Here is a 26,527-nt window from a genome sequence, read left to right as displayed (position 1 = left end):
GGCACAGATGTTAGCCCAGGGCCAGTCTTCCTGAGCAAAAGGAGGATGATTGGCAGATGTTAGCTCAGGGCTGATCTTCCTCACAAAAAATAAATAAATAAAACAAAACTTAGTAAACACTTACTTCTATGATGAACTACATGAAATTGCCATTTTCATAGGTCAAAATGGTCACATATTGACAATTCTATATGGTTCAACCTACCACATGCCAGACAATGTGCCAATATGAGGCAGTAAGTAAAAATGCCTCACAGAGAGATCAAGTGATGGAAAATGTGAAAGAGAGCTTAAAAGACAAGGAGGTAGATAAGAAAACTGGAAATAACCCAAATGTCTAATAACAGACAAAGAAATAAATAACTTGTGCTATATCCATATAATGGAATACTACTTAGCAATAAAAAGGAATGAACTTATTTATACATGCAATAACATGGATAAATCTCATAATAAATTATGTTAAGTGAAAGAATACAGCCAATAAAGAGTGCATAGTTGGATGTTTTCACTTATATAAAACTAGAAAATGTAACCCAATCTACAGTGACAGAAAGCAGATAAGGGGCTCCCTGTGAAGTCAGGGATGTGGAGGAGAAAGAAGACAGGGAGGGATTCCAAAGAAATAGAAGGAAACTTCTAGAAGTAATAGATATGTCCACTCTCCTGAGGGTGGGTATGTACATATATCAAAACTTGTGGAATGTACAGCTTAAATAGCGCAGTTTATTGTATGTTGATTACACCTCACAAAGCTGCTTAAAAATCACTGTACATTTGGAGATATCCTCAAAACACTCAACTCCCAGTTAATCAAGAATATTAAGTGTTAGATTATACTGAGTACAGTTGCAGAGGAGCAGTAAGATTTTCATGCCCTTCAAAAAGTGAAATGGGATCTTACTGTAATGCTAGTTAGTTATATTATTTCTTTGGGACTAGCACTTTACTGCTCAGACCCAATACTTGGCTAGTAGCTAAATATTAAAAGCCATCTAAGGGAAAATCCAGAGAACAAAATTAAGAAACAAGAAAAGAACAGGGTGCTGGTGAGAAAATAAGGACAGCAATTTTGTCTTAATGAATTTCAGGAAGTCCCTTTTATGGACTCACGCATACATGCACAAAATAGAAAAGCCCACCGACATGGGATTACTTCTTAACAAATTCAAATGGCATTCAAACTGAATATTAAATATATTTAAAATGAAATGGAAAACTTGGAGAATGGTTTCACAAAATCATTTGCAGAAGTGGCCAAAATATCAGGGCTTAAACAGTTAAAAAGGTAGTTCATCTATTTCAGGAGTTGAACATAAAATTCTAAGAGAAGCTAGAAAGATTTAGATAAAAACACACAGCTGACAAGTCACATGAAACAAATTAACTGCATTTTAATGCCAGCTCTGCTTAAGCTTGAATGTGAACAGTGTTCTCAATACGATGAACAATACTGCTGTTCACAAGCCAACAGTCTACTGCTGGTTTCCAGATTGAAGTCTCTATTTTAACCTTTTGAGCTCAATACATTAAACTCTTCTACTGAAAGAGATATTTATGTAAATGATAATCTTTTGGCAGTGGGCCACCAAAATCATATGTGCCTTTATTTTTCAGATATTTTTCCAAAGGTTAGTATTTAAAGAATTTAAGTAACTTCACTTTTCAATTAAGAGTGAATTTAAATTTCCAGTATTATGAATCATGTGAATTAAAGTTGTCAGCATTAAATGGCCCACAGAAAGCATTATAAAACCTCAGGCATCAATGAGCTCCTACTAAGTTTAAATGCAACTTCTTTCTATGCTACCATTCTAGCGGTACTTATTAATGCCAACATCAACGTAAGTTAAAAGCACTTTGATTATAAATGACAGTGGTTTATAGAAGGTCTATATTAATTTCCTGGCAGAAATTATATAAGCCATTCATATCACTTCAGTCCAAAATGAAGTTTTAAATTACGTGGAAAAAAATTTCTATTTTAAGTCAAAATATAAACAGGTTCCAAGAGCATAATTTATGAAAAAGGCATTATTTATCATACTTTACCTAAAAGTAGCTGCCTAATAATGTCATTATTTAATCATAAGAGGTTAAAAATTAAGATAATTTTTTTAAAAAAATTTAAATAGGGAAAACTCTTAACTGCCTCAGGATTTTATTACCTTGAAACAAATTTAACTTCTAGTAGACTTTCAAATACTTTCCACCAGTGAATGCCCATTTATTAAATACTCTCTATGCACACAGCACTTTTGAGATTCCAGGAGACAGACGGAACACACAGACAAAAAACAGCCACTAGCGTTGCAGCCAAAGGGTCAGAAACAAAAGATAAAATGAAACCCACTGTTAAGCCCACTACTCTGTGGAAAGACAACCAAAAACCCTGAACATATTAGTAGCTAACACAAGCTCTCCCCTCTCCTGTCTTAACACAGTTAACTCCTACTCATTCTTTGTCTCTCAGCTCAATTCCCCCTCTTCAGGGAAGCCTTCCCTGAGACCAAGTCTACTCCTCTATTACAAGCCCTCATAGTACATATGCTTCCTTGCACATACCACATATCACAACTGAATTTTATATTCATTAGTGGAATTATTTTACCAGTGTCTCTCTCCCCCCTAGACTGTAAACTCCATTAAAGCTGGGAACAAGTTCGCTTTTGTTTACCACTGTATCTCCAGTGCCTAGAGCAGAATACTGTAACATCACTTTTGCTTAATAAACATCTGTAGAGTGAATAAACTACACAAAAAAATGTATTGTTCCCAAAGAGCTCTATTCCTTTAAAAATTTTTTCACTTTAATTATCCTTTCTGATATTGAAAAAGCCTTGCGTGTGAGGAAGAGTAGGTGGATCCATTTTGAGGTGATTTTTGTACATGTTGTGAGACAGGGGTCCAACTTCATTCTTTTGTATGTGAAAATCTAGTTGTCCCAGTACCAGCTGTTGAAAAGACTATTCTCTCCCCCATTGAATGGACTTGGCACCGTTGTCAAAGCTCAGCTGGCCACAGATGTATGGGTTTGTTTCTGGACACTCAATTCTATTCCATTGGTCTATATTTCTATCCTTTGCCAGTGCCACATTGTTTTGATTACTGTAGCTTTGTAATAAGTTTTTAAAACACGAAGTGTGAGTCCTCCAATTTTATTCTTTTTCAAGATTGTTTTGTCTATTATGGGTCCCTTCCAATTTCATATGAATTTGAGGATTAGGTTTCTATTTCTGCATAAAGGGCTGTTGGAATCTTGATAGGGACTGCACTGAATCTGTAAATCACTTTGCGTAATATCGACATCTCAATATTTAGTCTTCCTATCTATGAACATGGGATATCGTTCCATTTATTTAGATCTCCTTTAATTTAGCAATATTTTGTAGTTTTCAGTGTACAAGTCTTTAACCTCCTGAGTTAAATTTATTCCTGGGTATTTTATTCTTTTAGATGCTATAATAAATAGAATTGCTCTCTTAATTTCCTTTCAGATTGTTCATTACAGGTGTATGGAAATACCATTGATTTTTGTGTGCTGATCTGTATCTCGGAACTTTGCTGAATTTGTTTATTAACTATAGTAGCTTTCCTGTGCAGTCTTTGGGATTTTCTACATATAGAATCATGTCATTTGTGGTTAGAGATAGTTTTATTTCTTCCTTCCCAATTAGGATCCTTTTATTTCTGCTTCTTGTCTAATTGCACAGGCTAGAACTTCCACTATAAAGCTGAACAGCAGTGGTGAAAGTGGGTGTCTTAGTCAACTCGGGCTTCTATAATAGAATACCATAGAGTGGATGGTTTAAGCAACATTTATTTCTCACAGTTCTGGAGACTGGAAGTCCAAGATCAGAGCACCAGCGTGGTCGGGTTATGATGAGAACCTCCTCCCTGATTTGCAGCTAGCTCTCTGGTCTCTTCTTATAAAGACACTAATCCCATCATGAGGACTCTACCCTCATGACCTCATCTAAACCTTCTTACCTCCTAAAGACCCCACCTCCAAATACCATCACATTGGTGGGTAGGGCTTCAACATATAAATTTTGGGAAGACACATTCAGCCCACAGCAGCAGGCATTCTTGTCTTGTTTCTGTCTTAGGGGAGAAACTTGCAGTCTTTCACCATTGAGAATGACAGTAGCTGTGGGATTTTCATAAATGCCCTTTATCATGTTGAGTAAGTTCCCTTTTATTCCTAGTTTTCTGAGTGTTTTTACCATGAAAGGGTGTTGGATTTTGTCAAATGCCTTCTCTGCATCCAATGAGTATTCTCTTACAATCCTTTTTATTTCTGTAAGGTTGGTGGTAATGTCCCCACTTTCTGATTTTACTTACTTGTGTGTTCTCTTTTTTTCATTTGTCAGTCTAGTGAAAGGTTTGTCAATGTTGTTGAGCTTTTCAAAGAAACAACTTTTGGTTTCATCAATTCTCACTGCTGTTATTCTATTCTCCATTTTATTGATCTCTGCTCTAAGCTTATTTCCGTCCTTCTGCTAGCTTTGAAATTTTTAAAATTTGCTCTTCTTTTTCTAGTTCCTTAAGGTGTAAGGTTAGGCTATTAACTTAAGGTCTTTCTCCTTTTTTAATGTAGGCATTTATAGCTATAAATTTTCCTCTGAACACTGCCTTTGCTGTATCCCATAAGTTTTAATCACCCCTAAGATTCTTATAAAAGTACCTTATAAAGATTCCATTATTTACCTTTCATCTTATGTTGGAAAGAACATTAGCCTAGGGGGTCAGAAAAATAGACACTTTCCTTGCTATAGCTAAAGTAACAAAAGTAATAAAGTAATATAAGCTAAAACCGTCGACATGCAGAAGGCTGTGCTGAGTGCGAAACAACACTCAATGGAGCAAAGAACTTGTTAGGAAAGAAAACAAAGAGGCACCTGCATGTGGTGGTCAGAGCTGATTCTCAAGACAACAGGGCACACGGTGTCAGGTGTCCTCACTGACACCTACTTTTCAAAGCCTACAAAAGTCATGTTGCATTTTATAGGCATCCTATTCAGTAACTACACTAGAAAACAACAAAGCACTTGTATACAAGGCACACTGAGTATATCATCGTGCCAAACCTTCAGGTTTGTTTGTTTCTGATTTCAATTATTTAATGTATTTGACTTATGTATCTAAGGATGGTCTGATTAGGGTTAAACAATGCAAACCACAAAAGCACATGTCTAAGTTGCCACGGAAATCACTGGCAAAGCTAAACAATGTTTTTCTTTTACTTATTGGAAGAGCTTACTGCACATTTTTAAAAAATTATTTCCCACTGAGGGTGTACATTTCCAAGGTGATCTACTTGGCCAAAACATTAGGGCCCAAGATTACTTTTTTATACTAATGGAGGAAACATGTAGGCATGAAATTTAAAGGATGAAAAAATGTTCAATATGCAAACTCAGTAGACTATCATTAGACACACAATTTGCATATCTGCAGCTGGGCTTCAGCGAGGCTTCACCTGGGCAGCACAACATGTGACCTGGGTGGCAGAGATACCACTACACCCAGGACCTCATGTGACCCAGCTCCCCCTTTTCCAAGTTATGTCCACACTTCTGGGTTATAAGTTAGTGCTGCTAGCAATACCTTGTTCATATGTTTCAGCTGTTCTTGCTTCTTGTTTTGAACATGAATAATAAATATGGTCAGAAACTGAAAAACGAACTAGGACTAGAAACAACAGGAGGAAAATTTTATGACCATAAAAATCTCACTCCTTATAAGTTTAAAAGAATAAAAAGCACTGAATTATTTTGACACAAAAACATTTACACTCAAAAAGAAAGGAGGCTGCAAAAAAATGGAAGTAGACCCTTACCTTACACCATACATAAAAATTAACTCAAAATGGATTAAAGACTTGAATGTAAGACCTAAAACTATAAAACTTCTAGAAGAAAACATAGGCAGTATGCTCTTCGACATCGGTCTTAGCAACATATTTTCAAGCACCATGTCTGACCAGGCAAGAGAAACAATAGAAAAAATAAACAAATGGGACTACATCAAACTAAAAAGCTTCTGCATAGCAAAGGAAACCATCAACAAAACGAAAAGACAACCTAACAATTGGGAGAAGATATTTGCAAACCATACACCTGATAAGGGGTTAATCTTCAAAATATATAAAGAACTCATGCATCTCAACACCAAAAAACTAACAACCCAATTAAAAAATGGGCAAAAGACCTGAACAGACATTTCTCCAAAGAAGATATACAGATGGCCAACAGACACATGAAAAGATGTTCAAAATCATTAACTATCAGGGAAATGCAAATCAAAACTACAGTGAGATATCACCTCACACCCGTCAGAATCGCTATAATTAAGAAGACAGGAAACAACAAGTGCTGGAGAGGATGTGGAGAGAAGGGAACTCTCATACACTGCTGGTGGGAGTGTAAACTGGTGCAGCCACTATGGAAAACAGTATGGAGATTCCTCAAAAAATTAAGGATAGAACTACCATATGATCCAGCTATTCCACTGCTGGGTATTTATGCAAAGAACTTGAAAACACCAACGCGTAAAGATACATGCACCCCTGCGTTCACTGCAGCGTTATTCACAATAGCCGAGACTTGGAAGCAACCTAAGTGCCCATCAAGGGACGAATGGATAAGGAAGATGTGTTATATATACACAATGGAATACTACTCAGCCATAAGAAACGATGAAATCCAGCCATTTGTGACAACATGGATGGACATTGAGGGTATTATGCAAAGTGAAATAAGTCAGAGAGAGAAGGTCAAATACAGTATGATCTCACTTATTAAGTAGTAGATAATAACAACAACAAACAAACACATAGAGACAGAGATTGGATTGGTGGTTACCAGAGGGGAAGGGGGTAGGGAGGAGGGCAAAAGGGATAATTAGGCACGTGTGTGTTGATGGGTTGTAATTAGTATTTTGGTGGTGAACATGATGTAATCTATGCAGAAATAGAAGCATAATGATGTACACCTGAAATTTATACAATGTTATAAACCAACGTTACTGCAATAAACAAAAAATTTTTAAAAAAAAGAAAGGAGGCTGAGTGAATCTCCAGTGATGATTCAATTTGCCAGTCTGTTCAGTTGACTAGGAAACTTAGTATAACCAAAGTCTGGAGGGGAAATAATCTCCGTTTGAAGCTCTTTATATAAACTTACTATATATTTACATGTTAGATGCTTCCCATCAAATGCAGTTTTGATAAATGCAGTGATTTCTAGGAATCCAATGCCTGCATGAAATGCAACGTGGCTATATTCTGAAACAGAAGAACAGAGTATTCACTGCGATGACTTTCCCTAAATCCAGACTTGATGAGCTCAGATAACTTCAAGTAAGGCTATAATGTTTGACAATTAAAATTAAAAGCAGGGCCGGCCCCGTGGCTTAGCGGTTAAGTGCACGAGTTCTGCTACTGGTGGCCCGGGTTCGGACCCCGGGCGCACACCGACGCACCGCTTCTCCAGCCATGCTGAGGCAGAGTCCCACATACAGCAACTAGAAGGATGTGCAGCTATGACATACAACTATGTACTGGGGCTTTGGGGGGAAAAAAAAGGAGGAGGATTGGCAATAGATGTTAGCTCAGAGCCGGTCTTCCTCAGCAAAAAGAGGAGGATTAGCATGGATGTTAGCTCAGGGCTGATCTTCTTCACAAAAAAAGAAAAAAATTGAAAGCAATGAGACTAATTTTTTAAAGGCATATTTAAATGCTGGGTCACTTGTTAAATGTGTGTGATTTGGGACAAGTCATTTAACCTCTCTAGCCTCTACTTTCCTTATGTCAAAGGGGCTGAAGTAGACTTCTAAGATCCTGTCTAGGACCCTGTAGATGCTTCCCGTGCTCCTGCCATGTGGAGATGCTCTCTCTCTCAAAGTAATGAAGGAAAGCACTGGGCTAAAACAGAGATGTCCTTTCGTGTCTGAGCTCCCTTGGACTTGAGTGTAAAGATGAGACACTTGAAGCATGACTTCACTTGGCTGTAAGGCTGCAATTCTGGTAACTACAGAGACGAGAAAGGATCAACAAACGAGGGTAAAATAGGAAAGCTCAAAAAGGTATCAGCTTAGGTTCAACTACAACACTGACAAGGTACTGCCTTCATTCATGTGTATCATACAACAGGTTCTGAGTAAGGTATATATTTAAAAGTTACAAAGGTGTGAGAGGGAAATAAAAAAAGAACTAATATTTGTTGAATACCTACTGCCTGTCATTCTCTGAGCCAGGTGTTTTACCTAGTCTAATTTTTATCACCCAAAATTCCATGACGTATTGTTTTCATTTTTAAAATAAGGAAACTGAGGCTCAGAGAGGTTAGGCAATCAGCCTGATATCACCCCAGATGTAAGTGGCAGAGCTGCAACTGTGTCTGCTTGATTCAAAAGCCTGCACCCTGCTCACTGCACTCGTTCAAACTGGGTGCCACAGATGTAGCTCAAAATTCTTAAATTAATGATTTACATGTTTTTAACACCTTAAAAAATATAATAAAATAGAATACTGTTACATATTAAATTTTAACACACTGATTCGAAGACCAACATATAAGCCTGTGTTACCAGGTCATCCCGGTTTTTGTTTCAGTTTTTCACAGACTTCGAAATAAAGTATCTCCTCCATCTTCATGTGCATTATTTAAATTACTTGTTTTTTTTTAATCCAGAGCAGCCCTTTTCCCTTAGCAAAATTATGCAAGCAAGTACACTACTCCACCCTATGTGCCTGAGCACAGAGTGTCAGAAAATCAGAAATTTCCAGTTAGAAAATCACAATGATAATTCATGACATGACCAAGTTGATAGAACCTAGTAAGAGAAGCAGCACCCAACACTTCAACTAATCATAAGAAATGTGAGCAACTGCAAATATTATACTACTTGTGATTCACCTACAAAGCAAAATTCCCAGTTAATCTTTCAAGTTTCTGGATCAGGTTAATTGAAAACATCCTGCCATTGAAGAGCAAGTTTAAAAATTGCTAACATTTGCATCTATTTAAGATTTAGAATTTTCTTGATATTATATTACCAAATCTAAGTACAGAAACAAACGGATGTTTAAACCAATGTAGGATTGCAACAATCATCCACACACTTCGATTTTAATGTTCTTCAGAACAGCTCGTCTTTCTCACTAACTACATTTATTAGGAAATGTTATTATTTGAATCAATTACTTTATATTCATTCTGCTTTATTTATTAGGATTCTGTATAAGATTTAATTTGCAAAAAGGTTTCCACCAGGGGGAAAAAGCCTGAAAAACAGTGTCCTACAGCATGATGCCTAGCCAGTTACTACCACGCAAGTGATCAGATAGGAGCAATTCAGATGACAAAACAACAATTTCAAGCAAGGGTCATAGAGAAAAATTCAGTAAACAGGTTAAGAGAGGCAAAATAATTCACAACTGACTCAATATGAAAATAGTATCTATCATAAAAAAGCAAAGCCTATTGTTTTATATCTAGTTTATACTATGATATTAAAAAATATTCTGATTAAAGTAAATGAGATCCAATTTTCATAGCTGTTTGAGGAACACAAATAATATTGTGCGGTGCTAGCAAGTGATAAGAGAAGTTCATGTTATTGTTGCCTTTAAGAAATCTTAAAAAGTGTTACATTAATCATATATAGGAAGAAAATGTTTTGCAATAAAACTCTGAATAACAGGCATAGAATGGAGGCTCTGAACTCAAAGTCTGCCTATGAATTTGCTTCAGATTAAAGCAAAACCTTTATTACACAAGTTACTTTAAAGATTTCATGTTTAATAGGTATAGAACTCAAGTTCTACAATGTTTAGGATTTAATATTTTTAAATCTAAATACAAATCTGCAAGCAGATAAATTTAAAAAAAAAAACTCCTCTTTTTTTTCATATCTACCCTTTTCCCAAAAGTTAATTGAAAAGAATTTTAGGAGAAAAAGGTACTACTAAACTTAATAAAAACTACACCATATGATCAGATAACCATTCATTTGCCTAAGATCATGATTCTCGGTGCTTACAAATGTCCTGTAGAGCCACTTTTTTAAAAAATAGTAATGAAAACTGAACTTTAGAGTTTAAAATATATTAAACTCAGTGTTTTTCTTGTTTTCCTGCTATGGAAAGGGGGACAAAATGCATTAGACCTTACTTCTTGGCTGAACGTGCTGATATGTTTCTAGTGAAAACACTCCCACCTTGTGGACTTCTTAGATATTGCTAACAGAGGCCACTTGCAGTGTGGTTTCACATCAGCACCTCACCTTATCTTAGCATTTGAATTAGCTAGCATTTCTGTTGTATACTACTTTTGTCTATTCTCAGATTTTGAAGAATCCTAAAAATATTTTGATTTGAAATTCTGAAATCACAATCTCTGTTGAAAAAATAACTTCAGGAAAAAAACTGATCTCTACTTGATCTCTAAAGGCATATTTAACATTTTTGGTGAATTTGAATCCTTCAATAATCAGATTTTCTTTAATGTAAACATGCATAATACTCACTGTATTATAAAATAAACTGTAAACCTGCATAGGTAATATTTTTGTTTTACATATTAAAACATCTATTTTAGACAAACTGATTTTGTTATTTCTGTTTTCAAATAGCCTTAGTTAATATACTTGAATTTTCATATTGAAGTTAAAAACACACAACTTTGGGGGGCCAGCCCAGTGGCGTAGCGGTTAAGTTCACACGCTCCACTTCGGCCGCCTGGGGTTTGCAGGTTCGAATCCCAGGCACAGACCTACACAACACTTATCAAGCCATGGTGTGGCAGCGTCCCATATAATGTAAAGGAAGATGGGCATGGATGTTAGCTCAGGGTCAATCTTCCTCAGCAAAAAAGAGGAGCATTGGCAACAGATGTTAGCTCAGGGCTAACATTCCTCAAAAAAAAAACACACAACCTTGGAACACTGAAAATTCTTTCTTTGTTCTACATCAACATAAAATACTGAAAATGGCATCATGAGTTTAAATGAGAAAATATTTTTAAAATCAATTTTATCCTATTAAAAGCAAAAGAAAAACTACTGAAAAGGCCACCTAGAAAAAAATTACAACGACTTAGTGTGCCTATAAATGGTATAAAGGCTTAAACAAACAGATGTGCCAGCTGTTTAAGTGCTAAATATCACAAATGATTTTTTTAAGCTTTCCATACAAAACCTACTGCAGTTACTAGACACTATTAGAACTGAATAAAGCATGTATTTGGGGTTTTACATAAGTTGGTAAGAAGTTTGCATTTTTTAATACAAAAGATAAATTCAATCCTCTGGAAAAATTTCTATCTGCTGTAACATTCCCTTTGATACACAACAAATGGTTCTAAATATTTATTTAAAAATGAATAAAATATATCTGGAAATAAAGATAAAATCAGTTTAGTTCTGTACATCTAACATCTGAGACCTAGTGCCCAGTTGTGTAGTTATAGGCCGTTTCCTGGCTTCCAGAAATAGGCTTGCGGAAGATCTCAGGTGTGATCTCAGGTAACTCCTGCTCTTTGCCTCCCAGACTTACGAGTATTAAATGAAATAATCTAGGTAAAGTGCTTGATCCAATGCATGGAATACATTGAGGGCTCAAGTAATATTAGCTAGAACTTTTATTAGCATGTGCCCAGCACATAATAAACTCTATAAATATTTGTTTAATGAATGAGCACAGTCAAAATGTTTAGCATAACAAAAATGGAGTCCAGCTAAGTCACAAGGCCTTTTTAAAAAATACTGACAACAGCCTGCAGGTAGAAACTGAAGTGGGAGGGACCTGTCTAAAGAGTACCAATAGGAAGCAACTCCAAACTATGGCATTCACAAGAGGATTATAAGTGTAGGAAACTTAGAAATGTGAAATGCCTACGAAAACACTGCTTTGATTTTAGTATCACCTGGCAAAGGCAGAGACTACTAGGTGTTAGCTGAAATATGTAACCACCACTCAGTCTTTGTGTACGAGAACTTACTATGTGCCTGAGTCACGGATACGACGGTATAATACCAAAGGAAACATTTTACCCACATTTAGAACCAAAGAAGGAAGTGCCTCTACAGGTAGCATTCTTTTCAAGATAAAACGTAGCTTCTCATTTACCACCCTCCCCCAATCCATGCTTTTCTCAATTCAAATGTCATCATCATATTTCTTTATTCTTTCAGAAATACCCACTACTGCCTACTCTATGCCAAGAAGGGCTAGAAGCAAGGAATTCAACAAGGTTTAAGGAAGTTACAGTCCATGGAGTTAATAGTCTAGTTCAGGAAACAAATATCAAAGAAATAGCAACGCAAATATTTACAAAAGGGTAACTAGGGTAAGTGCTATGAAGGAAAACACCAATATATAATGAACACATGTAATAAAGCCTTGGAGAATGGGGTATGCCTGGTTACAAAAGTCTGCTTCCTGAGGTAGTGGCATTTAAGATGAGACCAGAAGAATGAGGCGGGAGAGGGGAGTATGGACCAGAGAGAATGCAGGTGAAAAGCAAGAAGGAAAAGGCATGAGAAAGGGCTGGAAAGCCATGTTAAGATTGTTTGGAACTCCAGTCCTATATATAGAATTTTGGCCAATTATTTCTCTTTATCCTGAGAGCCCAATTTGATAGGCAATGACCATCATTTCCATCTTATACTACTCATAAATCAAAGCCAGTATTACTCTACAAGCAACTCATTAGTTGCTCTCTATATCTATCAGTCCTCAATGCTATGGAAACCACCTTTCATTCACTCTCAACCAGGGGTTTAAATGTAGGGGATGGGGGGACAGGCCAAGCAGCTGGCAAGTCCAAGGGAAAGAAGGCAATTTAAAAAATGATCCAGAAAGTAGGCTTATAAATCCATCACTTTATTAGAAAATAAAGAATAAAATGATCTTAAAAAACAAGAAACTATTACAACAGGAGACACACACAGGGAAATTAGTCACATAAATTCTTGCAGATGTTTAGAATAACTAATTAGTTTTCCTTCAGTACACTGGAACGAGACTATAGATGTTGTTATTCATTCCTTAGCCTTCTCATATTCATGCAGTGCCACTATGTGCTATTCTCTATCACTCATTTCATCTTTACAGTGGGATCATCACCTAGTTTCTGCACAACTTTTCATTCACCCTAATTTTTCCACCCAGATTCATTCTCATCCCTTTCTCAGCAAGAGATTCTCAAAATACGCTCTCTTAGGTCAACAGGGTTCCCTAACTCAGGCCAAGTTACATTGATATGACCAAATAATAGGCAGCTTAGAGCATACAGGGTATGGATACAATTTTTTCAAGATCCTGCAATGGATCTCCATTTTACTGAGGGTAAAAGCCAAAATCCTTACAACGGTCCTCCAAAAGCTGTCCGTGACCCACACCCCTCTGACCTCCCCGACCTCATCTCCTACCCCCACCCCCTCACTGAATCCCCTCTAGCCACACTAGATCCCTTGTTGTTGCTGTTCCTTGAACATTCCAGGCACTCTCTGGCCTTAGGATCTTAGTCCAAACTGTTCCCTCTGCCTAGAAATGCTTTCCCTAGATCTCTGCTTGGGTAATTCTCTGACCTCCTTTAAGTATTCACTCAACAGATCCCTTCTCAACAAGGACTATCCTGAGCCTCTTATGTAACGTGGCACCTACTCTACTCCTCCTCTTCCTAACTTTGTTCTACTTCTTTTTTCCATAGCACTCGTCACCTTTTAACATGCTATATCGTTACGTATTATAGACATTGTTTATTATCCATCACTCCCTGCTAGAGTAAGCTCCTCAGGGCAGGGATCTTTGTCTGTTTTGTTCATGGATGTGCCCAAGCTCATAGAATGGGTCCTGGTCCATAATAGGTGCTCAATAACTATTTTCTCAATAAATGAATAAATTCTAAGCTTTTTCCTATTAATTTCTCTCACAACTTTGGGTGTCGCTACAAGTCTGGTAGCAATAACAAAACAAAGAAGAAGCAAAATATATAAATAGATAAACTCAAAAAAACAGTCAAACATATCTAGTTTAACATGTTTCATTTTTTTTCTTCAAACAAAACTAGGCATGATTTTTGCAGGTACATCGAAATAAACTAAAAAATTCTGCCCTTTACCTTTATTTATCTTTAGGAACTTGGATTTTCCAGTTAATTTCCACAAAGACAATGAATAAAATAAACAATGCACAACCAGAAATGCATGTTTAATTGTCAACATTACATCTGATTACAGGCATCTTTGTTCATGGTTTGAAGGCTCAATTTTCACATTAAACCTGATAATATACTACTGTTATTTATTTCTATCCAGATAAAATGTGATTTCTATTTTAGATTATATTTGCTTTTTTTCAACACAAACCTGCTTAGTTTCCTCTCCTATATGGAGAATTATCCCATGATTTTGCAAAGAATTAGATCAGGCTATCTTTTAAAAGATAAAGATATTGATAAAATATTAAACCCTTGAATAAAGTATTTACATTATATATACATTAATATATATACATTATTCAAAATAATACATTTTGAATAAAGATGAAACAATGATACACAAGACAATAATTTAATAAATGTTGGATGATGACAACACCAACTCCTACAAAGAAGTCACATCATATCAAGAAGACAGAATTTCATTAAGATTCTAAACTACATGTAAAAAACACCAAAACAGCATGCATGAAACAGTGTTTGGAATAAACATTTATACTTAGTATCTCAAAACCTAAATTAAGAGAAAAATCACTGATACAAAGGATGTACTACAAAGGAGATGACACAACTTTTTCACAAATCTAAACTAGTGATCAATTTTTCATGCTTTCAAATTCATAACTTAAGTCCACATGCAAAAGAAACAAGCCTGTGCATAATCTGGGCTACATGATGTGGGGGTGGGCAACTAATAATCACCCAGAACATAAAGGAAAGAGGAGGGAGGTGAGTGAGAGCTAAGAGATGCATGAGATAACTAGAAGTGATCAAATTAAGCTTATGAAAACTTTGGCTGAATATCAGGAAGGAATATCATAAGATATGATGTTTTATTATGAAAAATGTCTTAAGTACAGAAATACCACTACTCGAATAATTTAAAGATACTGAATTTAGTATAAATGTTATAAATTAGACGTCTATAGTGTCTATTCAGCAAATAGCTATTTTGATGAAATGGAAAATGGCTACCATTCTGAGGCTTTCTCTAAACTTATTCAACTGTTTTAAAAAATCAAAAAAGAGTACCAAAATAAACTATGGCATTATCCTTATCACAGAACTATTCTGACCATGCCGTCCTGAGTAAAAGATTGCCTGAGCAGTGTCAAAACAGAAACTGAAAACATTATCTTCATGAAAACTATTTAAATTGATCTTTTAAAAATCTCTATCATTGTTTAAAATACTTCCTGAAAAATACCAGAAATAAAGTTTTATACTAAAATATTTCAACGGTTGTCTAAAACACAGTAATAAAAAATAGACAGAAAATCTTTATCTACAGTTTTTATTTTACTCCCTTTCTTCTTACTAAATGTATGTTAACAAAAAAAAAAACGCCTCAAATGATCTAGACAAAAGCTTTTAGCTCAACACATAATTGCAAGAAAATTACAATAATTGTACCAATTAAAATAATCTTGAATGAACAGTATGTCATCTTAATGTTCCAATGGTTTATAGAGGGATCTACTTAATTAGCTGAAATTGCTTTCCAGTGTTAGTATCAAATGTCATTTGTTAAAAGTTGAACAATTTAGAAAATAATTTAACAAAGCAATTTTACCAAACACCAAGAACCAACATTTTCTTTTTCAGCTGAATAAAGCAAGCAGATGTGTCATCAAATTGCTATAAAAATAAATGAGGCTTTTTATGGATTAAAAAAATAAATTTTACTACTAGAGTTAAAAATACTATTTTCTGATTGTTTTTACCAAATCAGATTTCTTTAATAAAATAAATGAATATCAATTATATACTGCTGCTTTTTATCTGGTGTAAATAAAACTTTTTATTATTCAAATGACAAGCAATGGCACCAAAGAAATCAACAATGGTTAACTAGAAACAGTCATCTAAATTATTCTAACATATTCCAATATATGATTTTTCAATATGTTGATCAAATTGTCTTCCTACAGTTTTTCATTCCAAATCATCTTAAATTTAATTATTTTAAATCAATATCTTATTGAATTCTCAAAGATTCTTCCTACATTGTGGTTTTCTCTTCCTTAGACCAGCTACAAAACATTCTTTGTAAGTATTTGTAGGCATATAAAACATACTCATTTCTAAAAAAAAAAACAGGCATCTCAAAATCACCCTGAATCCAATCCATTCATGGCCGGCAGGCCCACCAAGTGCTGCAGTCTAAAATAATGGATTAATTTAATAGCAAAACAAAGTTCTCATCACTTCATTATGCTTCCAATAAATAATATTCTATATTTACTTGAACAAAATAAAATATTCCCCCTATGAAAATTCACTCCAAGTTATTTTTATTATATGATGAAAAATATCCCCTCAAAAACATTTCTTTGGCAAATGTTCTGTTTCATAAACAGGGTGAAAAAATTACTATTATCTTTAAACTATGGGTGATATATTCTCTTGTCTGTAAGATATATTTTAATTAAAACTGTAAATTTTTGAAAATTTCTTTGAACATTAGGAAGTCATATAGCTTGAGGCTCAAATGCTGGAAATTAGAGTGAAAGTTTTAAAAGGTCAAGTAATTCTCTGTCAGCAAAGAACAGTAGTTCTAGCCTGAAAAGTTTTCTATCATCCAGAAAGCAATGTTTTAGCCTGATATTGATAAAACTTGTTAACTGGCCAATTGTTTGAGCCACTACATTTTTACTTTCCTCCACTTGTTTCAAATGTGTATTTTTACTTTCAATCAGATACAAGTTCCTCAACACTCAAGTATTTAGGGACAAAAGATTTGTGGTATGTAAATATACCCTCTCATGGTTTAGAAAAAAGTGTGTGTGTGTATGTGTATGTGTGTACATACGTACAGAAAGAGAGAAAGCACAGAAGACAGTGGGAGTGCAAACGACAAAGCAAGAGAAGTAAAACCTTAACAATAAATGAATCTGAATGAAGAGTACATGGGTGTTCTTTGTACTATTCTTATTCTTGCAACTTTTTTAAGTTTGAAAGTATTTTCAAATAGAAAAAAAATTTAATTAAAAAGATGTAAGTTCCTCAAGGGCATAAGATGCTTTTTACATTTGTCTCCTTATGCATCCCTCCTGGGCTAGACCCTGCAACACATAAAAGCACACAGGACAACTATGTAAGCCTTGACCCATAGTAAAAACTCACACTAAATACATGTTAACTGAAAAAAATTAACTGGAGTGGATAAACAAAACGCAAGAGAAGCCATCAGGTCTCTAACATCTACTCATCTTGGTTTCTTTAAGAGGAATTAAGATTTCAGGAAGACATGTTACATTCAAATGATAATATCTAAAATGAGATCAAATTACTCCTCATCCTTTTTGTATCTTTTGTCTTCTTGCCACCATCCCAGCAAAAAATTAAATAGAAAACTCCAAAACTATTACTACCTAATTTAAAGTCCTGCCCAAGGATAAGGCAAAAGCTCAGTTTCACACAAACATGCTCAGCATTTTCTATACAGCTTAACAACAGGAGGGAATAAAAAATTCCCTGCAAAGAAATTAGACACCATGAATTTTTAAAATATATGTATGATTTTACCTGAATAACTTACTATCCCAAGAGCTGCAGATTCTAATCTCACTTGGCCTCACTGATGGACTGTTCATCTTACTTCCTACAGGATCTGAAGTGGCTAACTTGACTTCTTGGCATTTGTACATTTCAGTTCTTAAAACACTAATGAACACCGCACCTTCGGCATCCCCTTGCTCCGTACCTTTTAGAGGCACTGGCTGATTTTGACATTAGAATCAATTAACCAATCAAGTGTGGTTTGTGATTCATCCCGCCACCATGAAACAAATGGTGTTTTCTTTAAAGCTTTCAATAGAGCTATGTATATAAACATAACGATTTTCAGTTATATGTGGCATGTGTGTAAAGGTTACAGAAATCACATGAGTGTACTAAGGAGTATACCTCTTAGATTCATTTAATTTAAACCACGTCCTTAAGTAAAAATGCTAACAAAGCAACAAATATTTTACCGAATAATCACTATGGAGAGCAAAAGAAATGGGAAGAGGGAAAATTTTTAGTAAGAACTAGGTACTTCATATTTGTATCCCTCTTTTTATTGGCTCAAATCACAGCATTTTCACCCTATATTTTAATTAATTACTTGTGTCTCTTTGACTGCTTTAAAATTTCTTTTAACATTTTCAACTCATAGGGCCTGGCCCCATGGCTGAATGGTTCAGGTTCCACATGCTCTGCTTCAGTAGCCCAGGTTCGTGGGTTCAGATCCCGGGTGCGGACCTATTCCATTCACCAGCCATGCTCCGGCAGTGTCCCATATGAAAAACAGAGGAAGACTGGCAATGGATGTTGGCTCAGGGCAAATCTTCCTCAGCAAAAAAGAAATTTCAACTCAGAAAAGTTGAAAGAATAGGACGACAAACACCCAAATGCACCTCACCTAGATTCACAAACTGTTAACATGCTTCTTGATACACCTGTTCTCGTCTCCCCTATATACACATGTATGTGTGTGTGTATACACACACACATACAATATATATACCTATGTAGATACACACACATACATACATATATCTACACACACATACACATACTCTCCTTTGCCAAACCACCTGAAAGTGTATTTCACACTTAAATACTTTAGCATGAATCTCCCAAAACACCATTACCATATCTAATGAAATGAATATTAATTCAAAAACTCAAATTCCCCAATTAGTCCCTAAATGTCCTTCAGTGCTCTGTTTTCCTTCTGATAGAATTCCAGCCACAGTCCACACATTGCACTTGGCTATTGGGTCTCTTTAGTCTCCCCCAGTGGCCAACGTGGAATCCAAGCCAGTTGTTCTACGGAATGTTCCACATTCTGGACTCGTGTGGCTGTTTCCTTATAATTAGAATAATAATAAAACATTTCTGGCAACAAAACCACATAGGTGATGTGGCACCTTCTACTGCATTTTATCTAGAGGCATATGATGCTGTGCATTCCATTAATGATGTCAGGCTTGACCATCTGATTAAAAAGGTGGGGACAGCCAGATCTCTCCACTATAAGGACATTTCCTCTTTGTAACCATAAGTAACCTGAGGAGTGATATTTTGAGACCACGTGAGCATCTTGTCCTCCAACAACCTTCCCCCAATGGTTTTTGCAACCACTGATGATCCTTGCTTGAATCTATTATTATACTGGGGGTGAAAAAATGGTGATTTTTCTATTTCACTCATTCCTTCTACATTTATTAGCTGGCATTCTCCTATGATTTAAAAACAGCTATTCCTTTTTTCTCTCTCTTCTAAGTATTACTACGGACTCATGAATTTTTTTTCAATATGTTATAATCCATTACTATTTTTTTTCTTTGTGATGCTCAAATGGGCCCAAATTGGAAGAGTGCTCCTTCAAGCTAGGTCCTGTGCCCTTCTGTCCAGACTCCATTGCATTTGAACACTTCCTTCCATGCTTTCCGGCACAACAATGCAGGCTCACCTTGAGCTTTCCCTGCCTTACACCTGGAACTGGCCATTCCTCCAAGGAGTCCGGGTACTGAGAAACCAAGATCCAGGCTCTAGGTGCTCAAAATTTTAAGGTGTTTTTGCTTCTAGGCCCTTTTGGTGGACAAAGCTAAGAAAAATCTCATTAAAAATTACGAGTTACATAGAAGAAAATATAGGCAACACACTATTGGACATTGGTCATAAAGGAATCTTTTTGGATGACATGCCTACTCAGACTAGGCAAACTAAAGAAAAAACAAGCAAGTGGGACTTTATCAGATTAAAGAGCTTCTACAAGACAAACGAAACCAGAATCAAGATGAACAGACAACCCACCAGCTGGGAGAAAATATTTACAAAACATATATCTGACAAGGGGTTAATCTCCATAATATATAAAGAACACACACATCTGAACAACAGAAAAACAAACAACATGATCAAAAAATGGACAGAGGAAATGAACAGACACTTCTCCAAAGAAGATATACAGATGGCCAATAGGCACATGAAAAGATGCTCAACATCACTAATCATCAGGGAAATGCAAATCAAAACAACACTAAGATACCACCTCACGCCCAGTAGAATGGCTATAATCACCAAGACAAAAAACAACAAATGTTGGAAAGGATGTGGAGAAACAGGAACCCTTATACACAGTTGGTGGGAATGCAAACTGGTGCAGCCTCTATGGAAAACGGTATAGAGATTCCTCAAAGAATTAAAAATAGAAATATCATATGATCCAGCTATCCCATTACTGGGAATCTATCCAATGAACCTGAAATCAACAATCCAAAGAGGCTTATGCACCCCTATGTTCATTGCAGCATTATTCACTACAGCCAAGAAGTAGAAGCAACCTAAATGTCCCTCAACTGATGACTGGATCAAGAAAATGTGGTACATATATACAATGGAATACTACTCAGCCATAAAAAAGACAAAATCGTCCCATTTGCAACAACATGGATGGGCCTGGAGGGTATTATGTTAAGCGAAATAAGCCAGAAAGAGAAAGACAAACACTGTACGATCTCACTCATATGTGGAATATAAACCAACACATGGACAGAGAAAACTGTATTGTGGTTACCAGGGGCAATGGGGGTAGGAGGTGGGCACAAAGGGTGAAGGGAGACATATATATGGTGATGGACAAACAAAAATGTACAACACAAAATTTCACAATGTTATAAACTATGAAAACATCAATTAAAAAAATTATGAGTTAATATTTAATATCTCCAAATCCAATCTAATACCATAGTGCGCTTCCTCAATTTCTTCCATTCACTATTTATATCTCCCTTCTCCCATAAGGAAAACACTGGTTCCCAAAAATACCTATTTATTTATTCATTTACTCTATCCTACTATACACTCAAAAGGATTTCAGAAGTATAATAACAATACTATTACCAACAACAAACCTACTAAGTTCAAGATTTCTTTGCAGTTAATTTTGTCCTCAGAATATACTCTACTAAGAATAAAGAGTCAGAATACTGAGTTCAAAGGTTCACGAATTAATTATTTTCTCTGTGTGATTATGTTACCAATTTCATAGACAGTTAGGATCATTTACTTCTGTTTGTATTCAATATTAGGGTTTGCTTTTTTTCATCTTTTTAGATTTTATTTTTTGAATATGATTTGAAAGTCAAACTATGTAAAAATGTACATTCAGAGATGTCTTATTTCCCTTCTAAGCATCCTCTCTAGGTAAAAATTTTCATAAGTTTCTGGTTTACCCTTCCCATGAGTTTGTTTTAAATTTTTACGAAAAAAGAACACATACCTACATATTTATATATGAATGTTCTTATTCCTCCTCCTTTCTATATAAACAGCAGCATGTTATATACTCCTTTGCACTTTGCATTTTTCACTTAATAATATATCCTGGAAATTCCTCCATATCAAATCATAGTTTTTTCTCATCCTTTTTCTACAGTTATAAAATACTCTATTACCGTAGATGTGCCACAATTTATTCAACCAATGTTCCTATAAATGTGCATTTAGTTATGCTGCTACAGATAATGTCACAATAAATAACCTGTACGGCGCTGTTTTGTATTTATGCAGGTGTATGCTCAGAGGAAATTTCTATGAGTGGGATTGTTGGATCAAAAAGTAAATACACAGGTACTTGTTCACCCATTATATCTCCAGCATCTAGCAGCAGGACCAGCAAATAGTAGACACTTAATAAATTTTTGTTGAATTGAACTGAAATATGAATATTTTGAGTGCTTTAAAAAGCTTTTGTTCATTTTCACATCTCTCATACTTCTATTTCCTAGGGACACAGACTTTCTTTCACCACTTCCTACCCTCTTCACAGAACATGCAGGGGGCCCAGTGCCAGGACTCTAAGCACACAGCCCTTGAAATGTGACAACTGATCAATGTTTCTGTAATCCTGAGACAGTACACTTCTAAGACACAGTATACTTCTAAGCATTCTATTCAAGTAAAGGAAGGTAAAGAGACTGACTTGAGTCCTATTCTATACCAAAACCAAAGACTGACATGGACTATTTACTCTGTTAAAAGCTAGCTAGTTAGATAAACAGACAGATATGGGAGAAAAAGAAGGAAAACTGAAAAAGGTGATAACCATTTATTTTAAATAGAGAAAACTGATGTTTTATGAAGGCAAAGAAAAATTGTAGAAAAAAATAATATATTAGAGCAATGGTTGCTTAATAGGTTAGTTGTTACTGGAGTAAATAAGACAATTTATATTAAACATCTTATATATTAAATATTAAATACTAAATAGAATATTACTATCTTATAATATTCCAGAAAGAAAAGGAGAACACAAAAATGTAAAAACTTCAGACACTTAATTTCATCATAAAATTTCAATTTTTTAAGTATTTCAGACAGAACTACAGCTTAAGAAATTTAAATGAACTACCATGTTGTGAGATGCTATAGTACACTTAGCATGTGGACTCTGGAGCCAGACTGCCTCGTTTCAAACCCCAACTCTATCACTTATTGGCTGTAAGACTTTCAGCCAGAGACTTACCTTCCCTGGGCTTCACTTTTCTCATGTGTAAAATGAGAATAATAGTACCTACTACCTCACATATTGTGAGAATAAAAGGAGGTAAAATGTAAAGGGCTTAGAACAGGGAAAGGACATAAGTAGTTTACGGAATCTGAGAGACCTGGATTGAAACAGCTCTGCCACTTAAGAGCTGAGTGACTTTTGGAAGTCAATTAAACTTTCTGAACCACAGTCTCCCTTGTTAATAACATGGAACTGTCCTAACCACCTGTGTGAGCTTTATAAAGACTCAAGAGTACTAAGGCACCTTGCAGAGAACCTGGCATTGAAGAACAGAGGTTGGGAATACATACGCCAGAAGGAGAAAAGGCTAATGCTAAGCCACAAGGACGCCTGTGAGACAACCAGCTCTCTTGTTCCTACATTTTCACATTTCTTGAAACCAAATATATCACTCTAGGAACAATTCAGACAGACTCTAAGAATCCAGTTCATAGTTCCTAAATGAAAGCTTATCCTTTTCTCTGACACGTTTTTATTTACACACAAATAATAACAACAATTTCTCAAGGATAATTACCTGTCCATGCTAATTAAGGCTTTATGTAAAAATATACCATGTGAAAAATAAATACCATTATATCAGTATGCATTATTATTAATAAGTTGAAACTTTTAAAAAGTTAGATTTTAACTGTTTAATAGTAATTGTGCTCATCTAGCAAACATTCATAATTATACAGCACCTGTGTTATGATGCATTTATTCACGAAATAAAAGAGTATTTCACTACACAATCAAGGGAAAAACCAATCATGTATCTCATAAGAAGAAGATGATTTCTAAAATACCAAAGAGCAGATGCAATTTAGTGCCACTGCTCTACAGGCCTATGGTAATTATGATCACTGCCATCTACTGGAACACCTACTTAATACAGCACACACAGTTTAAACAACTGATTTAATTTAGCATAAATAGAACTGCAAAATCTAGCAGAGCTCAAATCTGTAGACTAATACTACAACAATCCTCTATAATTCTAAAACTAGTTACTCACCTAAAAAATATTAAACAAAATATATACACGAAAAATGGGGACTGGAAAGTAAGGAAAGTTATATACTGACAATACTCAAAGAAAAATTATTAGAAATGTTAAAAGTTTTAATATATGAACTATTCACTAAATGCTGTTAGATTTAATATTTCACATGTTCAAAATGATAGTTTCAATTATACCAATTTTTATAAAATTGTTTGTATAGTTTCCTTGTATTATCTTTTTTACAACAGTTTATTTAGAGTAGCAACTGAAAACTATGAAGGTATTAAGTGCGCTGGTAAACAAAAAGGATTATAATTTTATTTGTGAATTTGACAAGAAATTGGTAACTCTTAAAACTTTACATACTTGACATTTCACTGAGCCTTAACTGTACGCCTTTCAAGAAAAAATTTAATCAATTTCTTTATCAGAAGTAGAAATTTTAAAAGTACGTCAAATGACTGACTATAAAAGAACAATTAATTCCTTTATTGGTTAATGCAAAGAATGTTTTCTAGCCAGTGTTCACAGTACCCAAAATCCTCCAGATATAAAACTGTGAAAATACCTGCACTAATGATTTGGAAAACATAATCTCCTTAATAGTCTATGAAGACACTTAGAATAAAAAATAAAATGGAAACAAATAATAAGGTTTTAAGGTTTGTACTTCACATATATAAATACATAAAGCCAATAGGACTATTAATCAAACACTTTTTAATCATATAGGTTACACTGCAAAAGGAATATATCCAATTAAGCTGTAAATTTTATATGATAGGATATATACCTGTGCTAATACAACTCCAAAATTATAATGGAATTAATGAGAATGATTAGTTGAATCCAAAAGTGTACACCTTATACATATATTGTATTCATTTTGCTTTATATGCATTAATTTTTTTCTGAAAAGTCAACTTAATCTAAGATAAAGTTCAATTTAAAAAAAAGTTTAATATAAAGAGGTCAGACAAAGTACCTTTCATAGATGGTTTTTAATGTCATTTGATCTGGAATACCTTCAGTCTCTTCCAAATATAATATGAGCCATGAAGTTCGATATGGCCACTGCTCAGTAAGGTTGATCCAGCTAGCAAGCCTGTCCCAGTTGAAAGTAATCTGGTTGGCTCTCAGTAACCGCCCTTTAAGGAATACAAAAACATTTAAAAATTAATAGATGCATAATGTTATGTTAAGCAAAACATTTAGTACATTCACAAATAATTTAACTTTAAATCTTTAAAATCTGCCATTTAATTTACACTACAAATTCAAACCTAGTATTTATATGGCTTCTATAATCCAAAGAGCTATACTGGAAAGCTTCTAGAGCTTAAACACAATTCTGTTTAACTCCAAAGTAACTTTTTGTGTGATTTGCCACTGGTGCTATACACTGCTTTGACCACATACATGCAGGGAAAAATTTTTCAGAACTGTGTGTCAGACAGTCTCAAGGCTGCCCAAAATCATACAGCAGTACATCAATGCACTCAACATGGGCTCCATCCTCTAAAGCACCGTCTAAGAGCCTACTGAAAGACAAATCCAAATACGCTGGTCCATTCTTGTTTTATTAGGAGTGAATGTGCAAGCCCATACACTTTCATTTTTAGGTACTAAAGGTAGCCTGTGTAAGTAACCTACCAAATAAGTTATAATGTGTTTCTAAAGTTTGTTAACCTATTTTTTAAAAATCCTGTCTATCCCTGGGGTTTTCTAAGGACTCTAATTCAATGTTCTACCACTGGGCATGCTTACATGTGGACAGTTGCAATCCTCAAACTTTCAGAACAGATGATTTGTTTCATTGCTTCATCAATTTTTCCTTGATTTCATTGGAATTCCAAACTGCTGATACGGTTGCTTTTTAATTTTAAACATTGTCAGTTTTACTTCATCATTATCAGTTTAGTTTACATCTAGACTAAGATATCTATTTGTTTTGGTTCAAAGATGAATGATCCCTTCCCCTACTACTAATAGATATAGATATATAATCCTCCCATCCAGTTCTTCCCATATCCTCAGATTCTCACTCCCTCAGCAAATTTGCTTATACGTGAAAACTACATCATCACTGGATTCTTTCTTCTCTGGAAGGTGGGATCTGGTCTGCTAGATCAGTAACAGAGTCTTTACCTTCAATCCAAGTAAGCTACAGTCACAAGCATCTGAGAGCTACAAAAACTCACTACAGTATCACAATTATTGACACACTAATCCTGGGATAAAATGCTTAACAAAATAGATATGGTCCATGAGGCTTACACTCCAATGGGGCAGATAAATAAATCAAACAAAAAGCATGAAATGAATTAATCATAAATTGTCATGAGAGGAGGAGATCTACGCTCAGTAGAGTGTAAACAGGTTAATAGAGAACTAAAAGCTTAAAAAAACTAGGCAACTAGAAACAAGGCATTAAAAGTGTGCTTGCAACCCTGACAGTACACTGCTTCTTGAACTTTTAAAGATGAAAAAAACTGGTGAAAAACTTTTAGAACCGAATTGAGACACAGGTTACAACACTATATGGACTAATTTTCATCCCAAAAGGATTGGGCTTGATCTCCCAAATAACTTGTGGGAAGGCAGTGAAGATTTCACATCTAACTATGCTTTATTGATTTTTTAAAACTCACTCATTCAGTATGTTAGTTACTGATGACAGAGATAGAAGACTTACTCCTCACCCTAAAAGAACTCAAGAGTGTACTGGAAGAGACGGATAAATGAACA

General features: G+C 35.0%; 1 protein-coding gene across 4 annotated transcripts in view; it reads right to left on the bottom strand.

Annotated features, from left to right (window-relative positions):
* Window positions 1-26,527, bottom strand: part of KIDINS220 (kinase D interacting substrate 220) — a 115,398-nt gene that overhangs the window by 24,055 nt on the left and 64,816 nt on the right. For all 4 annotated transcript variants that reach the window (XM_058551843.1, XM_058551845.1, XM_058551844.1 and 1 more), the window contains exon 22: window positions 24,765-24,927. In XM_058551843.1, the coding sequence (XP_058407826.1) occupies window positions 24,765-24,927 (163 nt within the window). The remainder of the gene's footprint in view (window positions 1-24,764; window positions 24,928-26,527) is intronic.

This window comes from Diceros bicornis, chromosome 12, assembly GCF_020826845.1.
Source record: "Diceros bicornis minor isolate mBicDic1 chromosome 12, mDicBic1.mat.cur, whole genome shotgun sequence".
Lineage (NCBI taxonomy): Eukaryota > Metazoa > Chordata > Mammalia > Perissodactyla > Rhinocerotidae > Diceros > Diceros bicornis.
The sequence above is the reverse complement of the archived record's forward strand: the minus strand, read 5'-3'. Positions and strand labels throughout refer to the sequence as shown.